This window comes from Monodelphis domestica, chromosome 1 (genome assembly GCF_027887165.1).
Source record: "Monodelphis domestica isolate mMonDom1 chromosome 1, mMonDom1.pri, whole genome shotgun sequence".
NCBI classification, from domain to species: domain Eukaryota; kingdom Metazoa; phylum Chordata; class Mammalia; order Didelphimorphia; family Didelphidae; genus Monodelphis; species Monodelphis domestica.
In genome coordinates, this window is record NC_077227.1 from 708,856,016 (window position 1) to 708,874,669 (window position 18,654).

Below are 18,654 nucleotides of genomic sequence, written 5' to 3' on the forward strand. Positions count from 1 at the left end.
AATTAAATTAATATTGGATGAACTGTTCATGTTGATTCTTTGTGATCATGGTTTTCTTTCCTAGCTATCCACTAATGCTTCCATTAATAATTCATCCTAGAATTTTGCTAGGAATCAAAGTCAAGTTTGCTAGCCTATAATTTTTGGTGACGCTAATCCTTGGTTTTCCTTACTAGCTAAAGCTCGTTCTGTACTTTAATGTTCCTGACATTTTCCTCATTGTTTATGAATGAATGAATGAAAAAGCATTCATTAAGTACTTACTTTGTAGGGTTTTTGTTTCTGTGCCATGTTTTTATATTCATCTTCTATTATCTAACCTTGCTTTTGTCTTCTCTTTATGTGTTTTCATAAATAATCTTGTTCAGTGAGTTTCTCCTGTATTCATAAAATTATTTTTAAAGATTTTGAATGTAAAACTCCAAAAAAGAACATTTCCATATGATACATAGCAGAACATAAATAGGTTGTATTTTAAAATGTAAATTTCTTTTTCATACTACTTGCTTTAGTGTATATATATATATATAAAATAAACTCTATACAACGCTTTTTAAACTGTTCTTCTTTGTGTTCCATTCTAAATACCATTCTCTTTTGTGCATTTCATTTCATTTACATATTTGTATATTTTGTTAAAGGCTAGGGCTCCCTATCTCACCAAAGCTAAAAATGGAGGGCTACTCATGGGCCCAATCCCACTCTTTGATTTTTTCTGATTCTGACTTGGGCAGGGATCCCCCTTATCAGGCACCTTGGTGGACCCTCAGCTCCTTGACCCACCATTTTAAAGTGTGGACACCTGATCTGCTTTGTCCACTGTGGCTCAGAATTCCCCTGCTTACATTATCTGCTAGCCTCAGTCTCCCTGGTAACTTGGGATTACAGACATGCACCACCCTCCGTGACTCCTTTGTGCATTTTAAAAATGATTCAATGGCCCTCTTTTATTGGTACCACTATTATTAACTCTCTTTTTTGACTCTTCTCTCTCCCTGATTTAAAACTCAAGGAGAAAAAAAAGAAAAAACTTCTCTAACAAGTAAATAGTGAAGCAAAATTAATCCATTCAGTAGCCCTTAAAAATAATCCGTGTCTTTCTTCACCTTGAGTTTGTTACCTCTCTGGAATTAGGTAACATGCTTCATCCTATGTCCTCTGGATAATGCTGATAATACTATTAATAAGAATGCTATAAATTTTGTAAAGTAAAAATTTGCAGAATATTGTAAAGTAGCCAAGTGGATATAGTGCCAGGCCTGGAATCAGGAACACCTGAGTTCAAATTCTGACTCAGTTACTTTCTAGCCATGTGACCCTGGACAAGTCACTTAATTTCTGTTTGCCTTAGGTTTCTCATCTGTAAAATGTTGATAATAACAGCACCTACCTTCCCAATATGTCATAAGGATCAAATGAGACAATATTTGTAAAGTGCCCTGTGAACCTTAAAATGCTGTGTAAACATTAGCTATTATTTTATCTCATTTTATCCTTATGGCATCTTTGAGGTGTAGGTGCTATTATCCCCATTTTACTGATAGGAAAACTTGGGCAGGCAGATTAAGTCACTTGCCCAGGATCACAAAACTGGTAAGTGACTGAGACAGGATTTGAACTCAAATCTATGACCAGTGTTCTTTCCACTTTGCTACCTATATGTCCCTAGGGTCAGGTTGGAGTGAGGTCAACCTCTTCCACAATCTCTTTCTCTATGTTTGTATTCTTTTCTTCTCATATATCCCCATTTATGAGAGAGAGAAAATCTTGCCCCATCTTTCCACCTTTTTTTATTGGTCTTTTCTGTTTGTTTTTTTTTTTCATTTGAATTAGTTTATTTAAAGACCTCACCTTCTGTCTTGGAATCAATGCTGTGTATTGGCTCTACGGAGAATAGTGGTAAGGGCTAGGCAATGGGGGTTAAGTAAATTGCCCAGGGTTACACAGCTAGGAAATGTCTGAGGTCAGATTTGAACCCAGAATCTCCCATCCCTGGACCTGGCTCTCCATCCACTGAGCCACCCAGCTGCCCTCTTTTCTGGTTTTTAAGAAATCTATTACTTGTGTAAGCTTTATCATTATTTCTTCTAACCTAATTCCCTTTCTGATTCTTTTCTCCTGAGCCTGTATTTTTTCTGATCTCATTTCATTTTTTTTAGTTATTCATGTGGTTCTTGTTGAAAATCTATTTTTCCTCTTTAAATCCATACTTGTAATTGTTATGGAGCTGTGGTCTCCTAATTTGGTTTTGGGGGCATCTTTTATAATTTTTATCGTAGATGGTATTTTTTTCTACTTACTCAACTCTCTATCTTTAGTTCTTGAATTGAGGCTTTGTGCCAAGGTCAAACTATTTCCCATATAAACCTTTTGTGTGGGGTGGTTGGTCCTGCTTGGTCTCACCTTGGATCCCCTGGATTCCTGTGTTAATCTCCACCTCCCAGGGGTAGGGCACTGGATCATCAGGGTCCACTATAGGGTCCCAAGAGAGAGAGCCTGGTGTTGTGGCTTGCCTGGGCTGCTATCCTGGTCTTGATGCTACTGTGCCTCATTGGTCCCTGCCATTCCCCCAGTGCTTCCATGGTCCCCATGACCACCATTGGGTTTTCTCCACTCTTGTTTCCTCCAGACACAGAGTCCCTCAGGCTCTCTGTGTTTCTGGATCTTCTCTGATCATGCTAGGAGGACGCTGACTTGTTTGCCTGTGCTGTTGCTGGCTTTGTTGGTGGCCCCTTCTTATAATACCTGTGCACTCCCAAATGACTTCTTTGTATGGTTCCAGAGTGGAAGTAGTCCCTGAGAAATCCGTTCAGCATCCTGTGGATGTCAGTGTTTTGCTGGATTTAGGTACACGGGCAGCAGAGCCATCCAGGCAGCTATCTTGGCCAGACCCGATTAAAGAAGAAAAGGTTATGGTGGAGAGAAGAGAGAGGAGGAAAGAAGTCGGGGAACTTATTGATGTTCCTGATTTCACCAAATGTTTTTTCAAGTAGTGTACAAGAGAGGCTGTTGCCTATTTTGTCTCCATGTGCTCGGCCTCCTCCTCTATTCTGAGCTGGCCTTTCTGTTGGGGAGTCGTGCAGGCTCCAGCAAAGGCTGCTGGGCCAGTCTGAGGTTTTAGGACTTCGATGTATCAAAAGAGCCCTTTACACCGTCTGCAGAGCCGGGTTCTCTCTTGTCCCTCCAAGCTGCTTGTCCAATCCGACGTGGTGTTTATACCTTTCACTCTCTTTTCTCCAAAGGTATTTGTGGTTGGGAACGAGCCTGGAGCAGCCTTGCTGGAGTCCTTGCGTCCAGTGCTGGGGATTATTTTTTCTCTCTATTGCTTTACTCGGCAGAATGTCTCTCCTTTAAGGTAAGGAACTTGTCTGACCTGGAAACTATCATAGGCCTATTCTGGTCTAAGTGCACTTGTCTGTGGCAGGAACTGCTTGTCCATGTCGGAGCAGCCAGCCAGGCACAGGGCCTTTAGGAAACACTCTGTCCATGCCGGGCCCTGTGCTGAGAGTGGTGGGTGCAAAGGCAGTCAGTGGCACAGTCTCTGCCTTCCAGGAGCTCCCAGTCTAACAGAGCAGTCAGGGTGCAAACAACCATGTACACGCGGAAGTGGAAGTGGAAGGTCATCTAAGAGGGAAAGCACTAGCCACAGAATGGACCTGAGGCTGAAGGAAGCCAGGAGACCTGATGAGCATGGACAGAGGGGAAGGCCCTGGGCATGGGGAACAGACAGACACACAACCAGCAGATCCAAGAGGCTGAAGGCTAAGCTGTAAGAAGACTGGAAAGGAATTTATTTTGGATCCTGGAGGTTAAAGGGGGAATGGGTCCCTGAGCAGGGGTTCCCTGATGGGGTCACGCCTGCACTGACCACTAGACACAGGAGACATGGGAAAACACAGTTTTTCTGCTCATTTAAGTCAGGAAGGAATGTTGGTAGCTCATGGCCACTGGAAATTGTATTTGCTTTATTCTTTGCCTTGCTAACAGTGAGGGTGTTGAGTTAGCTCTCCTCACAGGAAAGGGACTTTACGTTTTCTCCAGTAAACATGTCAGTGCTTGGCCAGTGAGAAAGACGGGAATTAAGTGTATGGGAAGAAGGAAATAGAGGTTGGATGGGAGCCATCTTGTGGGGAGAAAACCCCTGAGAGAGTTTGGCCAGAGTAGTGGCAGTGTGTTCCTCACAGTGAAGAAAGTACTTAGATGTCCTCACACTAATCTTCCTTAGAGTCTAAGTAGAAGTTGTAATATCTAATTTGTTTAAAGAGCTTTTACCGAGGGACTTCCCAGTCTTGTCCTTTTAGTTGCAGAGGAAATGCCCTCAGCACATTTACTGTCAGATTATTTAGCAAGGCCGAAGATTCCAAAGGCTGGCCAAAACCTTGGCACAGTTTTGGGAATGATCCCCAGATCATTCCCCAGAAACGTGTTCCTCCCAGTTGTTCCCATTCAGGGCTCATCAGAATAGCTTAGACCTGTTTCATGTCTTGCGATGTAGAAAACACTTGGCATCATCTCCCGTCATCCTAATGATGGCTCTGAGCTAGCAAGGGTGGCATTGGGAAGGTTGTTAAATGGCTTGTACAAGGTTGCATAGGAAGTGCCAGGTTGGGCAGAGCCAGGGCTAGGCTGAGTCTTTGACCCAGTCCTCCTCCCCTCCCTGTGGAGTCTGGGCCTGGGGCCACCCAGACCAGTGTTCATCCCTCCATGCCCTCCTCCCCCCCACCCCATCCACAACTTTAACCCATTCTGGTGCAGACCAGAAGGCAGAGGCCAGGTCACAGGAAGGCAGGGATGCTGGTGAAGGTATAGGACAGCTTAGCTAACTCTTGGCACACTCCTGCTTTGGGGAAAATAGCATCAAAATGGCAACAGAAAATTACTAACTTTACCTGGAAACTAGTTTAAACTCGTTTTGAGAATAGGTGCTATAGAATCTTCATGGCTCCATCAGATTGATAGATAGCTAGAATGTAGTAGAAAGAGAACCAGGGGCCAGCTAGTGGTTCAGGCCTCAAGAGCCAGACTGGGAGACGGGAAGTCCCTGGGTTCAAATTTGGCCTCAGACACTTCCTAGTAGTGTGACCCTGGGAAAGTTGCTTAACCAAGTTTGCCAAGCCCTTATCTCACTTCTGCCTTGGAACCAATATACAGTATTGATTCTAAGATGAGAGGGGAGAGCTTTTTAAAAAAAGAAAGAGAACTGGACCTGGATTCCATAGACATGGTAGAGGATTGAAAACTGACTTTAATTTTATTTTTAAGGCTTAGTCAAACTAGATTTAATATTGTCCTTTGCTGTAAATTTGACTCAGGTAACATCAGCTCCCTTGGGTCACAATCCTATTCTTGTGATTCCAGTAACCTTGGGTCAGTTGCCTCACAATTCTTATCTTGTAACTCATATCTCCAGGCTTGCAGCTTCACCCAGCAGTCACATTCTGGGCAAAGGCCAAGCTTAATCTCAACCTCTCCCCAAAGCCCCTTGTCTTACCTTTGCCTGGTGACCCTCATCACCTTTTAGAAGGGGTGGTCCAAGGGATGGTGATATCAAACTGAGATCAGAGAACTTTTGCTTTATACGTAGACCCATCTGTGAAGCTCCAAATCACTCTTTGCCTTCTTGTTAATGGCTAGAAAATACCTTGTCCCATCCCTCACTCAGGGTCTCTGGCATTATTGGGGTAACCATTGACCCATGTTAGTAGATTTGTGCTTGCTCTACTAATAAATTGATCATGCTCGAGATTTTATACCTCAGCCTACATTGGTTTATATCTGTATCACTGGGTTTGACCAGCTATGAGATCTTGGGCCTGTCAGATTCCTCATCTGTAAATTGGAGAGAATGATAGTTGGATGACATCTCCTATAACTGTTGAGAGGAAAGACCTTTATTAATCTTAGAGTATTATATATAAATATAAATTATCTACTAGACTCTAAGTATCCTGGAGGTTAGGGAGCCATTTTATATATAAACTTTGTATTTCCTCCTATACTGGCACAAACTTCTGCACATAGTAAATAATTAGTAAAATGTTTGTTAAATAAATGAGTGAGTTTGGTTTGTGTCAATATTTGCTTCTTTCCTTTTTTGTTCCTTTTTTGCAAGTTAATTTGTGTTTTTACTTAAATATCACTTAATTTTTTCCCTTAACTGCAAATTCTTTCTTTTAAAAAAATTTATTCTGTCTTCACTACATCCCTTCCCCTCATTTAGCAAATTAAAAAATAATGAAGCCCTCAAAATATACATGTATGGCTGGCAAAACAAATGACCACATTTAGAAAATATACGTCTCTTTCTGCATTTTAAAGTTTATCACCTCTGGCAAAGGGGGAATGTTTTATCTTCAGACTTTGAACTTCTCGTTTATTGTTGTACTGATCAGAGTTCTAAAGTCTACCAGAGCTGATTTTTGTCTATAATGTTATATTATTATATAAATTATTATAGTTCCACTACTTACTTTGCTCTCTATCAGTTCATAAAGATTTCCCAGTTTTCCAGGAAACTATTTCGTCATTTCTTTTGGCACAATAATATTTTATTACACACATATCTCAGAAGCCATTCCCCATTAGGAGAACACCTTTTTACTTTACAGTTTTGGGCTACCACGAAAAGAGTTGCCATAAATATATTTCTACCTATGAAACCTTTCCCTCTTTTTTTTTTTTTTAATTTCTTTGCAGCCTTGTAGTGGTATATCTGGGTCAAAGAGTAGTTTTCTTCTTTGCAATCCTTCTCTCTTAAATCTTTGTTGCATTAGTAATAGACAATTTTGCAACATTATCATGGTGCTTCCCAAACACAAGTATTAGTCCCATGGAAGATACGTGATTTTATTACAAATATTTGCTTTCTTTCAGAGTACTCTACTTTCCCAAAATGTAGTACCTGTCATATTTGTGTAAAAACATGGGGGGAGGGGGTTATTCAAGTGGAAAAGAATCCATATGTATCATTGCACTGGCAGTGATATAGCTTGACATAGTCTGCCTTCTGAGCTCTCACCAACACTTAGAATCCCTGGCTTCCTTTAAGTCTCAACTCAAACCCTAACCTCCACAGGAAGCCTTACCCAGAATCCTGGAGCCCAACCTGCTTTGTGGTGATCACTTAACTCAGTGGATATGTCTTTTTTGTATTATATGTCATCTATGTGACATCTGTAGTACATGCCACCTTAAAAGAGATACTTCCAGGTCAGAAATCATGCAGTAAACATGTTTAACTGATGGCCACTGCGCTGTTAGGGTCCTCAACACAACTCTTCTGGTCTCTCCAGATGATAATGATTTCCCCTCCCAGATTATCTTCATATTCCTTAATATTTCACATTGTCTCCCCCTTTCTATGTATGCTGCTTGAGATTAGAGACTGGGTTGTTGGGGGGTTTTTCCTTTTTTTTTTTACTCTTGCCTTTCACCTTAGACTCAATACTGTGTATTGAGTTCTAAGACAGAAAAGTGGTAAGGGCTAGACAATGGGAGTTAAGTGACTTGCCCAGGGTCACACAGCTAGGAAGTGTCTGAAGCCAAATATGAACCCAGGACCTCCCATCTCTGGGCCTGGCTCACTAGCCACTGAGTTACCCAGCAGCAGCCCCCCCCCCCTTTTTTTTAACCTTTCTTTGCATTCTCAGCTCTTAGCCCATTGCCCGATACTTGGTAAGTACTTGATAAATGTTTTGGGATCCTGCACTCTGAAGATGGTGAGCAAAGCAGCCCTGCCTTGCCAATAGGGCTGATATTCTTCGGCTACATTAGCTCATGTCTCAGTACAGTGTAAGAAGGCAGAATCATGCAAAACTGTTATTCCTGCCAGGTCTTTCTGCCAAGAGATCTTGTTGTGGATGCTGGAGAAGCTAGAGAGAAAGGCAGCTCTGGCTGCTCTGAAAGGATTGGCAGGTCTGGATAAGTCGATGCCGTCTCTCCATCCGCTGTGTGAATTCAGAGCTGCCAGTCAAGGCAGTACGATGGTAACCATCAAAGAAACAACTAGGTGAGTTCATCCTTCTCCCTTCCTCTGTTCAGAAAACTGAATTTAACCCATTCTTTGGCTTAACCACTAAGGGGAGCCCATAGAAAGGAAACCTTGATTGTTCTCTAAATTGTTATTATTATTTAGTGTCTGAAATGGTTAGTGTTAAGAAAGCCTGGAAAGGACTTCTTTTTTCTTTTTTTTTTAAACCCTTACCTTCCATCTTAGAATCAATACCGTGTATTGGCTCCAAGGCTGAAGAGTGGTAAGGGCTAGGCAATTTGGGTCAAGTGACTTGCCCAGGGTCACACAGCTGGGAAGTGTCTGAGGCCACATTTGAACCTAGGATCTCCCATCTCTAGGCCTGGCTCTCAATCCACGAAGCTACCCAGCTGCCCCCAGAGGACTTCTTTCTAAGAGCCAAGTAACTGGAGGTCCAGGTTATTAGAACCTTGTAGTTCTGCATAGAGGCAAACTCACCTCTCCCACACTCTTCACCCCAGTGAATTAAAATAAAGGGCAGACTTCTATCTGACCTCAACACTACAGGAAACCACATCTTTCTCCCTGAAAATGATTGAACTATGTGTAGAGTTAGACTAGTCTTGAAGTGAACGGGGGTTTTGTCTTCATTTGTTCTATTTTTGAGTTCAGAGGAGAACATTATGAGAGTCAGTCTTGCCTGGAATTCACCTAGTGATTTGGAGCTACAGTCCTGTGCTCGGCCTGCTTTGTGGTGATCACCCAACTCTGTGTGTGTGTTTTTGATTCTCGAGCATCTGTGTGACATGTGTAAGGCTGGCCACCCTAAAATAGGCACTTCCAGATCAGAAATCACATAGTAAAGAGGTTCAACAATAGCCCCTATGCTGTTAGGGTCCTTTATCACAGCATGTTGGCATTTGTTGAGTGAAACACTGTGCTTGTGTCCTTATTCCCAAGATTTTTTTGTGGTTGTTTGGAGGTGGGTTTGGATGAACTCAGAGCATTTGTTCCTTACTCTGCCATTTTAGCTCCCAGAAGGAGAAGTTCTCAAGGTTAATTTTGTGACATTTTAAAACACCATTTTTGTTCAAAGGATTTCTTTTAAACAAATCAGTCATTGAGCAGAGGCCCAGTTCTGTAATTGGCTAATTTTTGATGAACATCATTAGGTTTTTATGATTGAAATATGTATACATCCTGAAATATTTAAATACTTCATATGTTTGTTATCAACAATTCTTTGAATCATTTTACCTGGACATCCTACTGGGTTTGATATAGGAGAGTCTTCAATACAGTTTCTTAAGAAGAAATGTTGAAGTGGTCGTAGGGTTCTATTGGCACTGATTGGTATGAGTGTGGATTTCCTTGCCAAAAAGGTTAGAATTGAATGAGCACCTACTGCGGAAATAAATTCCTCTTTTACCACTAGAGGGATATGTGAGGCTTTTTTTTTTAATCATTTATGCTTAAGAATGCTGCTATTTCTGCCACTAATGATAACTCCTCTAGGGCATAATTCAGGTATCTTAATGGGACAGCAGAAGGCAAGAAGTATGTAATAGTTATCTTTACAGCACCAATTTAATGATAAAGAATTTATAAGTAAAAACTTTATTTAGAGAAATCAAAGAGAAGAACAGTACTAATTTTGGAAAGGGGTTATTTTATTTTTGGAACTATACATTCAGCAGCTAGATACTGAAAATAAAGCAACATTTCTTAACTACTTATTATCATGTCCTCTTCTTTTAAATAAATATTTATTAAATTTATTTTTTGCAATTCTGTTACTTCTTTTTTTTTTAAACTCTTACCTTCCATCTTGGAGTCAATCCTGTGTATTGGCTCCAAGGCTGAAGAGTGGTAAGAGCTAGGTAATGGGGGTCAAGTGACTTGCCCAGGGTCACACAGCTGGGGAGTGTCTGAGGTCAGATTTGAACCTAGGACCTCCCGTCTCTAGGTCTGACTCAATCCCTTGAACTACCCAACTGCCCCCAATTCTGTTACTTCTTAATGATACCCACTCTTCCATAGAAACCTATTCTGAACCTTTAGCCCCTAATCTTTCTCCTGAGTAGAGAGAAGCCCACTCCATCACCAGTTCTTTTTTTTTTTTTAAACCCTTACCTTCCGTCTTAGAGTCAATACTGTGTATTGGCTCCAAGGCAGAAGAGTGGTAAGGGCTAGGCAATGGGGGTCAAGTGACTTGCCCAAGGTCACACAGCTAGGAAGTGGCTGAGGCCAGATTTGAACCTAGGACCTCCCGTCTCTAGGACTGGCTCCTAATCCACTGAGCTACCCAGCTGCCCCCCATCACCAGTTCTTTGATGGCAAGGTTGGTCATTGCATTGAGCAGAGTTCTCATGTCTTTAAGTGTTGTTTTCTTTTATATTTTGCAGTCATTATTGTGTGACTCCTTTTTTTACTTCTGCTTACTTAGTTTTTTATCAGTTTATCTGTATTCCTCATACTTATTGTTTTTTCATGATCCAGTAGTATTCTCTTATGTTCATATGCCATAATTTGTTCAGCCATTTCTCAACTGATGGATACCCACTTTGCTACCAGTTTTTTGCTGCCAAAAAACCCCTGCTACAAATATTTTTGTACAAATGCCTCTTTCTCTGTCTTTGATGGTTTAGAATATATGTCCATTAATATATTAGCTGGGTCAATGACTATATCATGCTTTTTAAAGAGTAATATTGTATTTAGATGTAAATAATGAGGATAACATATAGACATTTGGAAGTGATACAACTACATTTCCATCTTTTTAAAAATAAATTACATAGGGGAAAATATGAATTAATCCAAAGGACTGTGGGCTGATAAACCAACTAATTCAAAAGTTAAATGCCCAGATTACTCATTCTTGGTGTCTTCTCAGAGAATTAGAGATGTTTGTTGGGAGACGTGATATTGCTGAACCAGAAAAATAGCTTAAAATGTTATCTCCTATAGCAAGTTTGGAAAGAGTTGCTCTCATATGTAACAGGGTAAAGAAGACAGGTTCTATGTGTAATTGAATTACGCAGCACAGTCCTAATTTGTAGTTCACTCCTCAGCTTCATTCTCTTGTTCTTTCCCATATTTAATCTTATCATCATAAATTCTAAGCTAACCTAAGAGTATGGTGGGTATTTCCTTATTAGTTACTAAAAATTGTAATCATATCTTTCAGTCAGTGAGGCTTAGAGCCCCATTCCAGTTCATATAGTGGATCGATTGTTGGAACTAGAATAAGAAAAACTTGAGTTAAATCCTGCCTTAGATGCTTAGTTGTTGAGTGACCTGGGCAATCTTTCTAGGGCTCAATTTTCTCATCTACAAAATGGAGCTAATAATCAGCACTTCCTTCCCAAGGCTATATGGATAAAACACATTTCATATCTTAAAGCTACATATGTATTTAACTGTCACTATTATTTATTTGTTTGTTTTTTTTATTTTTTAAACCTTATTTTCTGTCCTTTACTACAGTTCTGAGACAGGAAGGGAAAATAGGGTTAAGTAATCTGTCCAGGATCACACAGATAAGAAGTCTGAAGCTAGATTTTAATCCAGATCCTCCTGATTCTAGGCCTAGTGCTCCATTCACTGAGCCATCTAGCTGCTGCTCTCATTTATTTAAAAAATACTTTTCATACCTGAAAGTTGTATGTAAATATTAACTCTTGCTATTATTTATTTAATGAACTTGGCGAGACCACCTTTCCTATACAGTTACTTATATCTCTAGAATTCTCAAATTCCTGGCTTTAAGTAAGCATGAAAGTTGTTCTTTACTCAGTTATTAGTGAAATCATCAGTAGTAAGCGCAATCGTTTATAATATTTTAGCTGTGAAAAAGATCCTAACCAGAGTCGCTACAAACTATCACTTACCTAGATTTACTTTCTTTCTACTTCTAATAACAGTCCCACACTATTCAGGATAATAAAGTCTCTTCACAAGAATCCTCCTCTCCATTATCTTACTCCCTCATGGAAAGGTTGTAGGGACTTGGGACAGAAATCATTGTGCTATTTCTAAGAATCTAGCCAAATTCTACTGAATAGTAGTCACCTCCTTCCTCCTTCCTTTTTTCCTATCATTTAAAAAAATCTACCTTCTAGCTTAGAATCAGTTCTAAGACAGAAAAGTGACAAGGGCTCAGCAATTGAGGTTAAGTGACTTGCCCAGGGTCACACAAGTAGGAAGTATCTGAGGCTGGTCTGAACTCGGGTTCTACTGACCCCAGGCTTGGTGCCCTTATCCACTGTGCTACCTTGCTGCCCTTTCCCATCCTTTTATTAGGATTTTATATTCACTTCCTAAACTCAACAGATCTTTTCATATTATTAGACTTTAAAAGTATCATTACCTAAGACAACTGGATTTTAGAGAGGAGTGGTTGTAGAAATAGACCAGCACACTTTGAAATGCCAATATTGATGAAGAAATAAAAGTCAAAGGAGTGAGTCTGATGCCCACCCTCTGGACCTGGAGGCTTTGGGGCCACAGCTCAGGAAGAAATTCCCACTTCATCTTCTCAACTGCTACCTCCTTCCCTGACAAGGCCCGGAACAATGGGCTTCCTCTGCCCAGTCACCACTGGCCTCCTTCTCCCTCCTCTCAGTTGGAGTGCAGTATAAGTGTGGGCTTTCACACGGAGACCCCTTTCTATTTCTGTTTGAAGTGCACCATTGTCTCATGAGGAGAACCAAGTGGGAAACTGAGAGGTTAGGGAATTAGGGGAGCCACATACCTGCTTGGCTCCCACCCTGATACCCCAGGACTCCCCTTTGGAGGTATGCTGCTGATGTGTGAGCCCAGGAAGCCTGGGAAGGATTCCATTTCTGGCAAACAGAGCAGGATCTCAGAGACAGTGGTAAAAGATGGATGGACAGGAGGTGCCTTAGGACCAGGATACTTCTCTCAGAATCCCCTTTCATCTTCTTTCCTTGGCTAAACTCTCCAACTGTGTCTCTTCTGTCTGATGATGTTCTTCTGGTTCCTGTTGTAGCCAAGACCTGGCAGACAGCAGGGGAGAAGAACAGAGTGAAGAAAAAATAAAGGTGCCTTGGGCTGGAGAGGACAATGATTTTTCTACCTGCCTCCAACCCCCTTCCATCAGTACCCCCACTTTGGCTTCTGTGTCTGCTTCACTTTTATTTGTTTTAAACTCTTATAGGAAGCGATTCCAACCCATTTCTCCTAGGAATGAAAGAATAGGGGACTATAGAGAAGGGGATTAGATTAAGTAGGTAGGTTCACCAAATTAATTTTTTGAGTTTGGGTGGTATGATGGACTAGAATCAAGAACTCAGCACAAATCCAGCCTCATGCACTTACTAGCTGTGTGACTCTGGACAAGTCACTTAATCTCTGCCTCAGTTTCCTAAACTTATAATGGGCATCATAATAGCACTACTTCACAGGGTTTTTGTAAGGATCAAATGGGAGCTTATATTATATACTTGTACATATGTATGTGTGTGTGTATGTGACTGTACATATAAATAAACAAATTTATATATAGAGAAAGGACTTGTCAAACCTTAAAGCAGTATATAAATGCTAACTGTTAATAGACGTACATTTCTTTATTGTATATGTATTAGAGAAAGAGAAAAATTAGCAAATGATTATGTTTACTGGGCTGTAGCCTGGATACTGAAAATTAATAACTTAAATTTCCACCATGAGAAATAATATATGTATAGTTCAAAAGGTTTTTGAAATTTTCCGCAAATTTGGAATCATTTTGGATAATATTCTGTCTAGAAACGGTGTCACTTCATGTGTAGTCCTTTTTTTGTTGTTCCGTTAATGTGGAAATGTTCATGTTTGTTAATGCTTATCAAGTTCCTAGTAATAAAAGAGAAAAAAATTTTTAAAAAGAAAAATATCATTTTTAAACTAAACATAATATTTTTGTTTAAAAATTGTTTTTAATTAAAACTTTTAAAGATTAAAAAAAAAAGCCCTGCCTTTAGATGATCCTGCCAGAGTAAATGTTGTCCTGCATTGCAGTGACGAGGATGAAGTTTTGTATCAGAAAGTAGCCTCAGAGCAGGGCCAGATGGAATTTTTAGTGGACCTGCTGTCCCAGCGTCAAGAGTGTGGCCTGGCCGGGGACTTCTTTGTCTGCTGTTTAGAGGTAAGAGTTACACACAGTTCACAAGCATCAGGGTCTTGGGCAAGCATTGAAATTTCAAGGAGGTGGGAGCCCTTGAAATCCCATAAAGGTGCCCATAATTATGGCTTCCACATACCAGTACCAGAGTGGGCTGTCAGGGAGTGGCAAGGGGGATTTATCAGCAACCCTTTATTTAGGAAGGAAGGAGGATGTTTTTTTTTTTCAGCCACATATATCTCATTTCTAACTGCCACTCTCCAAGGTTGTCTTTGTTCTACTTTTAGATATGAAGCTGACCCTTAGACTGTGACAAGACTAATTCCTACTCTTGGTTGATAGAAGAGTCTTTCTGAAGTTAATAGGAGGTTTTATAGCTGTGGAGTCATTCCTGTACCTTCCCACTGTCGTTTTGTCAGGGATTCAGAGAGGAGCTGTAGAAGCTTAGCCTATATTAGATCCTTGGAGAACCTTTGCCGTTTCTGCTCCTGAGAGGAGGATGAGGACGCCCCCTCCCCTTCCTTCCTCTCAGGTGCCCGCCTCTACCCTGAGTTCTTACTTGGGGCTTATACTAATATCCCAGAGCTCTGGGATCCTTCATGGCTTTCTTCCTGCTCTCCCTTCTGCTTTTCTACTAGAAGGAGGAAGCAGTGCTCCCTGGAAAGATCTCCATGGGAGGAGAGAATGCAAGGCCTCCGGGGATGGTGACATTGCTTCAGTGCCCAGGGGCCCTCTCCCTTGTGTGTGGCACAGCCTTCCTAGCACTGTGGCTCCTGCATCTAGCCAGCTTTATGTTTTATTTCATTCTAAAGATTTTGTTCTCAGTCATTTAATCTAGACAGAGCCTTAGCTGCCCCCAAATCTAAGGTTTTACCCCTTCCAGAGGGGATTGCATTTTGATAAGTGGCTCTGGAAGAAGGAATCAGTTCCTAATGGTGGGAGTGAAGACCTTACGGTTTTTTTGTTTTGGCCTCAGAGGCCCACAAGCCAATGTGGTATTTCTTGGAAGCTGGCCAGGGGCCTAGGGAGCATTTTAACAAATATCCTTCAGGGAGTCCCAGGAAGGCTAAATGATAGATTATACAGTATTGATATATTGAGCAGGCGATGCAGTCCTAGGGCTATTGGCATAATTATGTGACTCTCCATTGCAGATTAGGTTTAATGGCTCTGAACCCTTGTTTCTGTAGGCATTTTCTGTCACTTTGTCTTTTTGATCTGCTCTTACAGGAGCTAACTCAGATAGCGGTGGAAAAGAAAGACAAGATCCCCCCCAGCCCCATCTCCCCCACAAGCCTCTTGGCCCTGGAAGAATACCAAAGTTTCCTTATTGAAGAGCAAGAGAACAAGCTGCTTCTCTTGCAAATGGTAGCCATCCTGTGTGAGAGAATGTCTGAGACTGTTTTCACCAGCATCACCCAGGTGAGTTGGGCCTGAACCCTGGAGCCCTGGCAGCCTACAAGTGGAATGACTGTCCATTGCTGGGCCAGATGAGGATGTTAGGCTGATGCCTATTGACCTGTTTTGTAATGAAAAGAACACTGAATAGGGGTGGAGAAGTCAGATGAGCTTTGCCTCCATGAGACTGGCAGCCAGTCATTTCCACTCACTTAAGTCATTTCTTCTCTAAAAGGCATGAATGATCCTGGCACCAGCTAAGGCACAGGGTTGTTAGGAATGTTGAGTAAAACTACAAAACTACAAAACAACATGTAAGTGTAAGTTATTGTTCCTAAGTGTAGTTTAAGAATCTGATTTCTCTTTATCAATAATGACAAAAATAAGAGTACTTTTAGGTTTCGAAATGACTTTTCTTCCTCATATTACATCCACTCTATCCTATGACATTTGAAAGTGTTCAAAGAAATGTTTGGGCACAGTGCTATTTTGTAAGCCAATATAAAAATTTCACCAATTGGGGGCAGCTGGGTGGCTCAGTGGATTGAGAACCAGGCCTAGAGATAGGAAGTCTTGTGTTCAAACCTGGCCTCAGATACTTCCTAGCTGTCACTTAACCCCCATTGCCTAGCCCTTGCCACTTTTTTTACCTTGGAACCCACACACATTATTGATTCTAAGACAGGTGAGGGTTTAAGAAAAAAAAAAAGTTCACCGATCTAAGTATATATTTGTAGAATCCAGGAAATCCTGGTAGCACAGGTAGTAAAGGTATTTTCTCTGAAGAGAGGAGAAGGTATTCAGTAGGTAAGGTGAAGTTAGGCTATTTGATACTTTATTTAATGGTTGAATGGTCTAGAAACTGGTATTAGATCTCTAGTATAAGTATATAATACTTATCATTATCTTATTAATAATAGAAGTACAGTAATACTAGCCAAAATGTAGGAGCACCTTAACAGAAAGCTATTTCAGTCTCAGGCTGCATTGAGAGAGAGGCAAAGCTTGCAGGGTAGGGGAAGTGATAGTTTTCTATGTTGTGTGCAGCCCTGAGGTCCATGTTTTAGGAAGAATAGATAATCTGAAAAGGGTCAAATGGAGGACCTCCAGAGTAGTGACAGGCCTTAAAGCCCCACCAGAAGCATGGGGTGGAAGAAGCTGGAAAGGGGGAACACTTAAAAGTCTGTTGGCAGGTATTCGAAGGGCTCCCAACTGAAAGAAGGCTTGCTTTTTCTACTGGGTTCTAGAAGGAAGAACCAGAAATAATTGGTAGAAGTTATAAGAGGCATATTTTGACTTGAGTTCTAGAAACATGTCCTTATAATTACAGATGTCTAACAGGGGTGACCCCTTTAGGGCCTGTAACAGATTGCATTCTTGTTCAGGGAGGTGTCAACTTCAATGGTGGACTTGGAGGCTCTTTAAAACCATTGGTTCTGTGAGAAAGCAATGGGCTACCCTCTGTTGAACAGAATAAACCATATTTCCCTGTGTAAGACCCTAGTTGCTGCATGAAAATTTCAGAATTCCAGTTCCCTATCAAAACCCCAATATTATCTGTCTACTTCTATAAGCAGTATTTTATCATGTTTTCTGCCAGGAAAATGTCTAGCCACCTTCCAACTCTTACACCTTTAGCCTCTCTAAAGGGAATAATATTGATGGTTTCTTCTCCAGATATACATCCTCTAAATGAACTAATCCCCCACAGGTGATTTTCTTCCCTACTGCATTGATATGAACTCTCTAGTAATGTTATTACCCAAAATGAAGATCTTTGTCTCAGAGTATATGCTTCTGGAAATGGAAACAGCCTAACTCTGTTATAACCTGAGCCTATGCACTCATCCTGCACTCTTTATAAAATAGTAGCAACAGGATGATACAAAGGGTGGCTTTCTCCCTTTCCTAGTACAAAACTCTTTCCATGTTATATCACCTATAGATTTCTCTAATACATTCAAGGCATTATTATCATCATCTTCCTGCTCTTCTCCATGGGATACCCATGCCCTTCCTGCTCTGAGGTGGGACTCCTAGGGCTTCACAGTATAAAAAATAACCACTTGCCACTGAGTCAGGCTTTCAGGAAAGACCTCAAACAAGTCTAATCACAGGGGACCTCTCTCAGAGACTGATATTCTTCCTGGACTCGCTCCCAAAGGCTAGCATATCCCAACTACCTCATATTCTCCTTATTCCACGATCTCTAAGCCCTTGGCTATGGAAGCACAAATCTTGTTTCCCCTCTCCAACTGTCCCTTTCTCCCATTCACCTCTCCCCTTCCCAAACCTGTGTCCCACTTTGGATCTGACTTTTTTCCCATGTGCCTTTTCACATATCTATTCCATAATAATAAAATTTTCTTTTAAACCTCTTTCTTTCTCATTTTACATGTTTTCACTGATCATCCCAGGAGATGAGCATACCTCTTGCTCCCTAATGTCCCTTCTAGACTCTCCCTCTCCCACATCATTCAGCATCATCTCCTTCCTCGAGATTCATACTATCCATATTTATTACTCAGTCCATATCATGGTGGCCATTATTTATCCACCTCTAGAATATTTTCTTTCTCTAGTTAATGAGTTTTGTGTCTTGGTTCATCACATTTCTCTTCTCTCCTAATTCTGCCCTCATAATAGGGGACTTTGACATATGCAATAATGGTCCCCTAAATATCCTTAATTCCCACTTTCTCAGTCTCCTCATTTCCTGTGACCTACTCCTCTGATCCATCTCAACTACACAAAGAGATAGTCACAACTCTGAGCTGGCCATTCTCCACAGTTCCACTTCCGTATTAACAAACTGTGAAGTTTCTTTATCTGTTTGGAGGTAGAGAAAATAACAAAATAGACTAAGTGAGTCTTGACTCCAGTGATTAATGTTCTTGAGTTTATTAAACAGTGGTTTATGATTTTTGATTGCTTTTGTTTTAAAAGTATTAATCTTTTGTCTCATACCTCAAGAGCACCAGGATACACACAAATTTATGTGTACATTCATTGATCAGAATTGTACCTTGTTAATCCTTTAACTTGAAATTTTGAGGACGTAAGGTTCCAGATAAACTTGGAAGGGGTTTTGATAACAATGTTTATGGTGTCTAAGCTCCCTTGAGATGACAGAAATGATTTCATCTTTTAGTTTAAATTT

The 18,654-nt window shown here is 40.8% G+C and overlaps 1 protein-coding gene across 6 annotated transcripts in view; it reads left to right on the forward strand.

Moving 5' to 3' along the window:
- TANGO6 (transport and golgi organization 6 homolog) overlaps window positions 1-18,654 on the forward strand; it is a 220,037-nt gene that overhangs the window by 50,377 nt on the left and 151,006 nt on the right. For all 6 annotated transcript variants that reach the window (XM_001377974.4, XM_056811251.1, XM_007477352.3 and 3 more), the window contains exons 8-11: window positions 3,243-3,355; window positions 7,832-8,008; window positions 13,994-14,120; window positions 15,327-15,518. In XM_001377974.4, coding sequence (XP_001378011.1) covers window positions 3,243-3,355; window positions 7,832-8,008; window positions 13,994-14,120; window positions 15,327-15,518 — 609 coding nt within the window. The remainder of the gene's footprint in view (window positions 1-3,242; window positions 3,356-7,831; window positions 8,009-13,993; window positions 14,121-15,326; window positions 15,519-18,654) is intronic.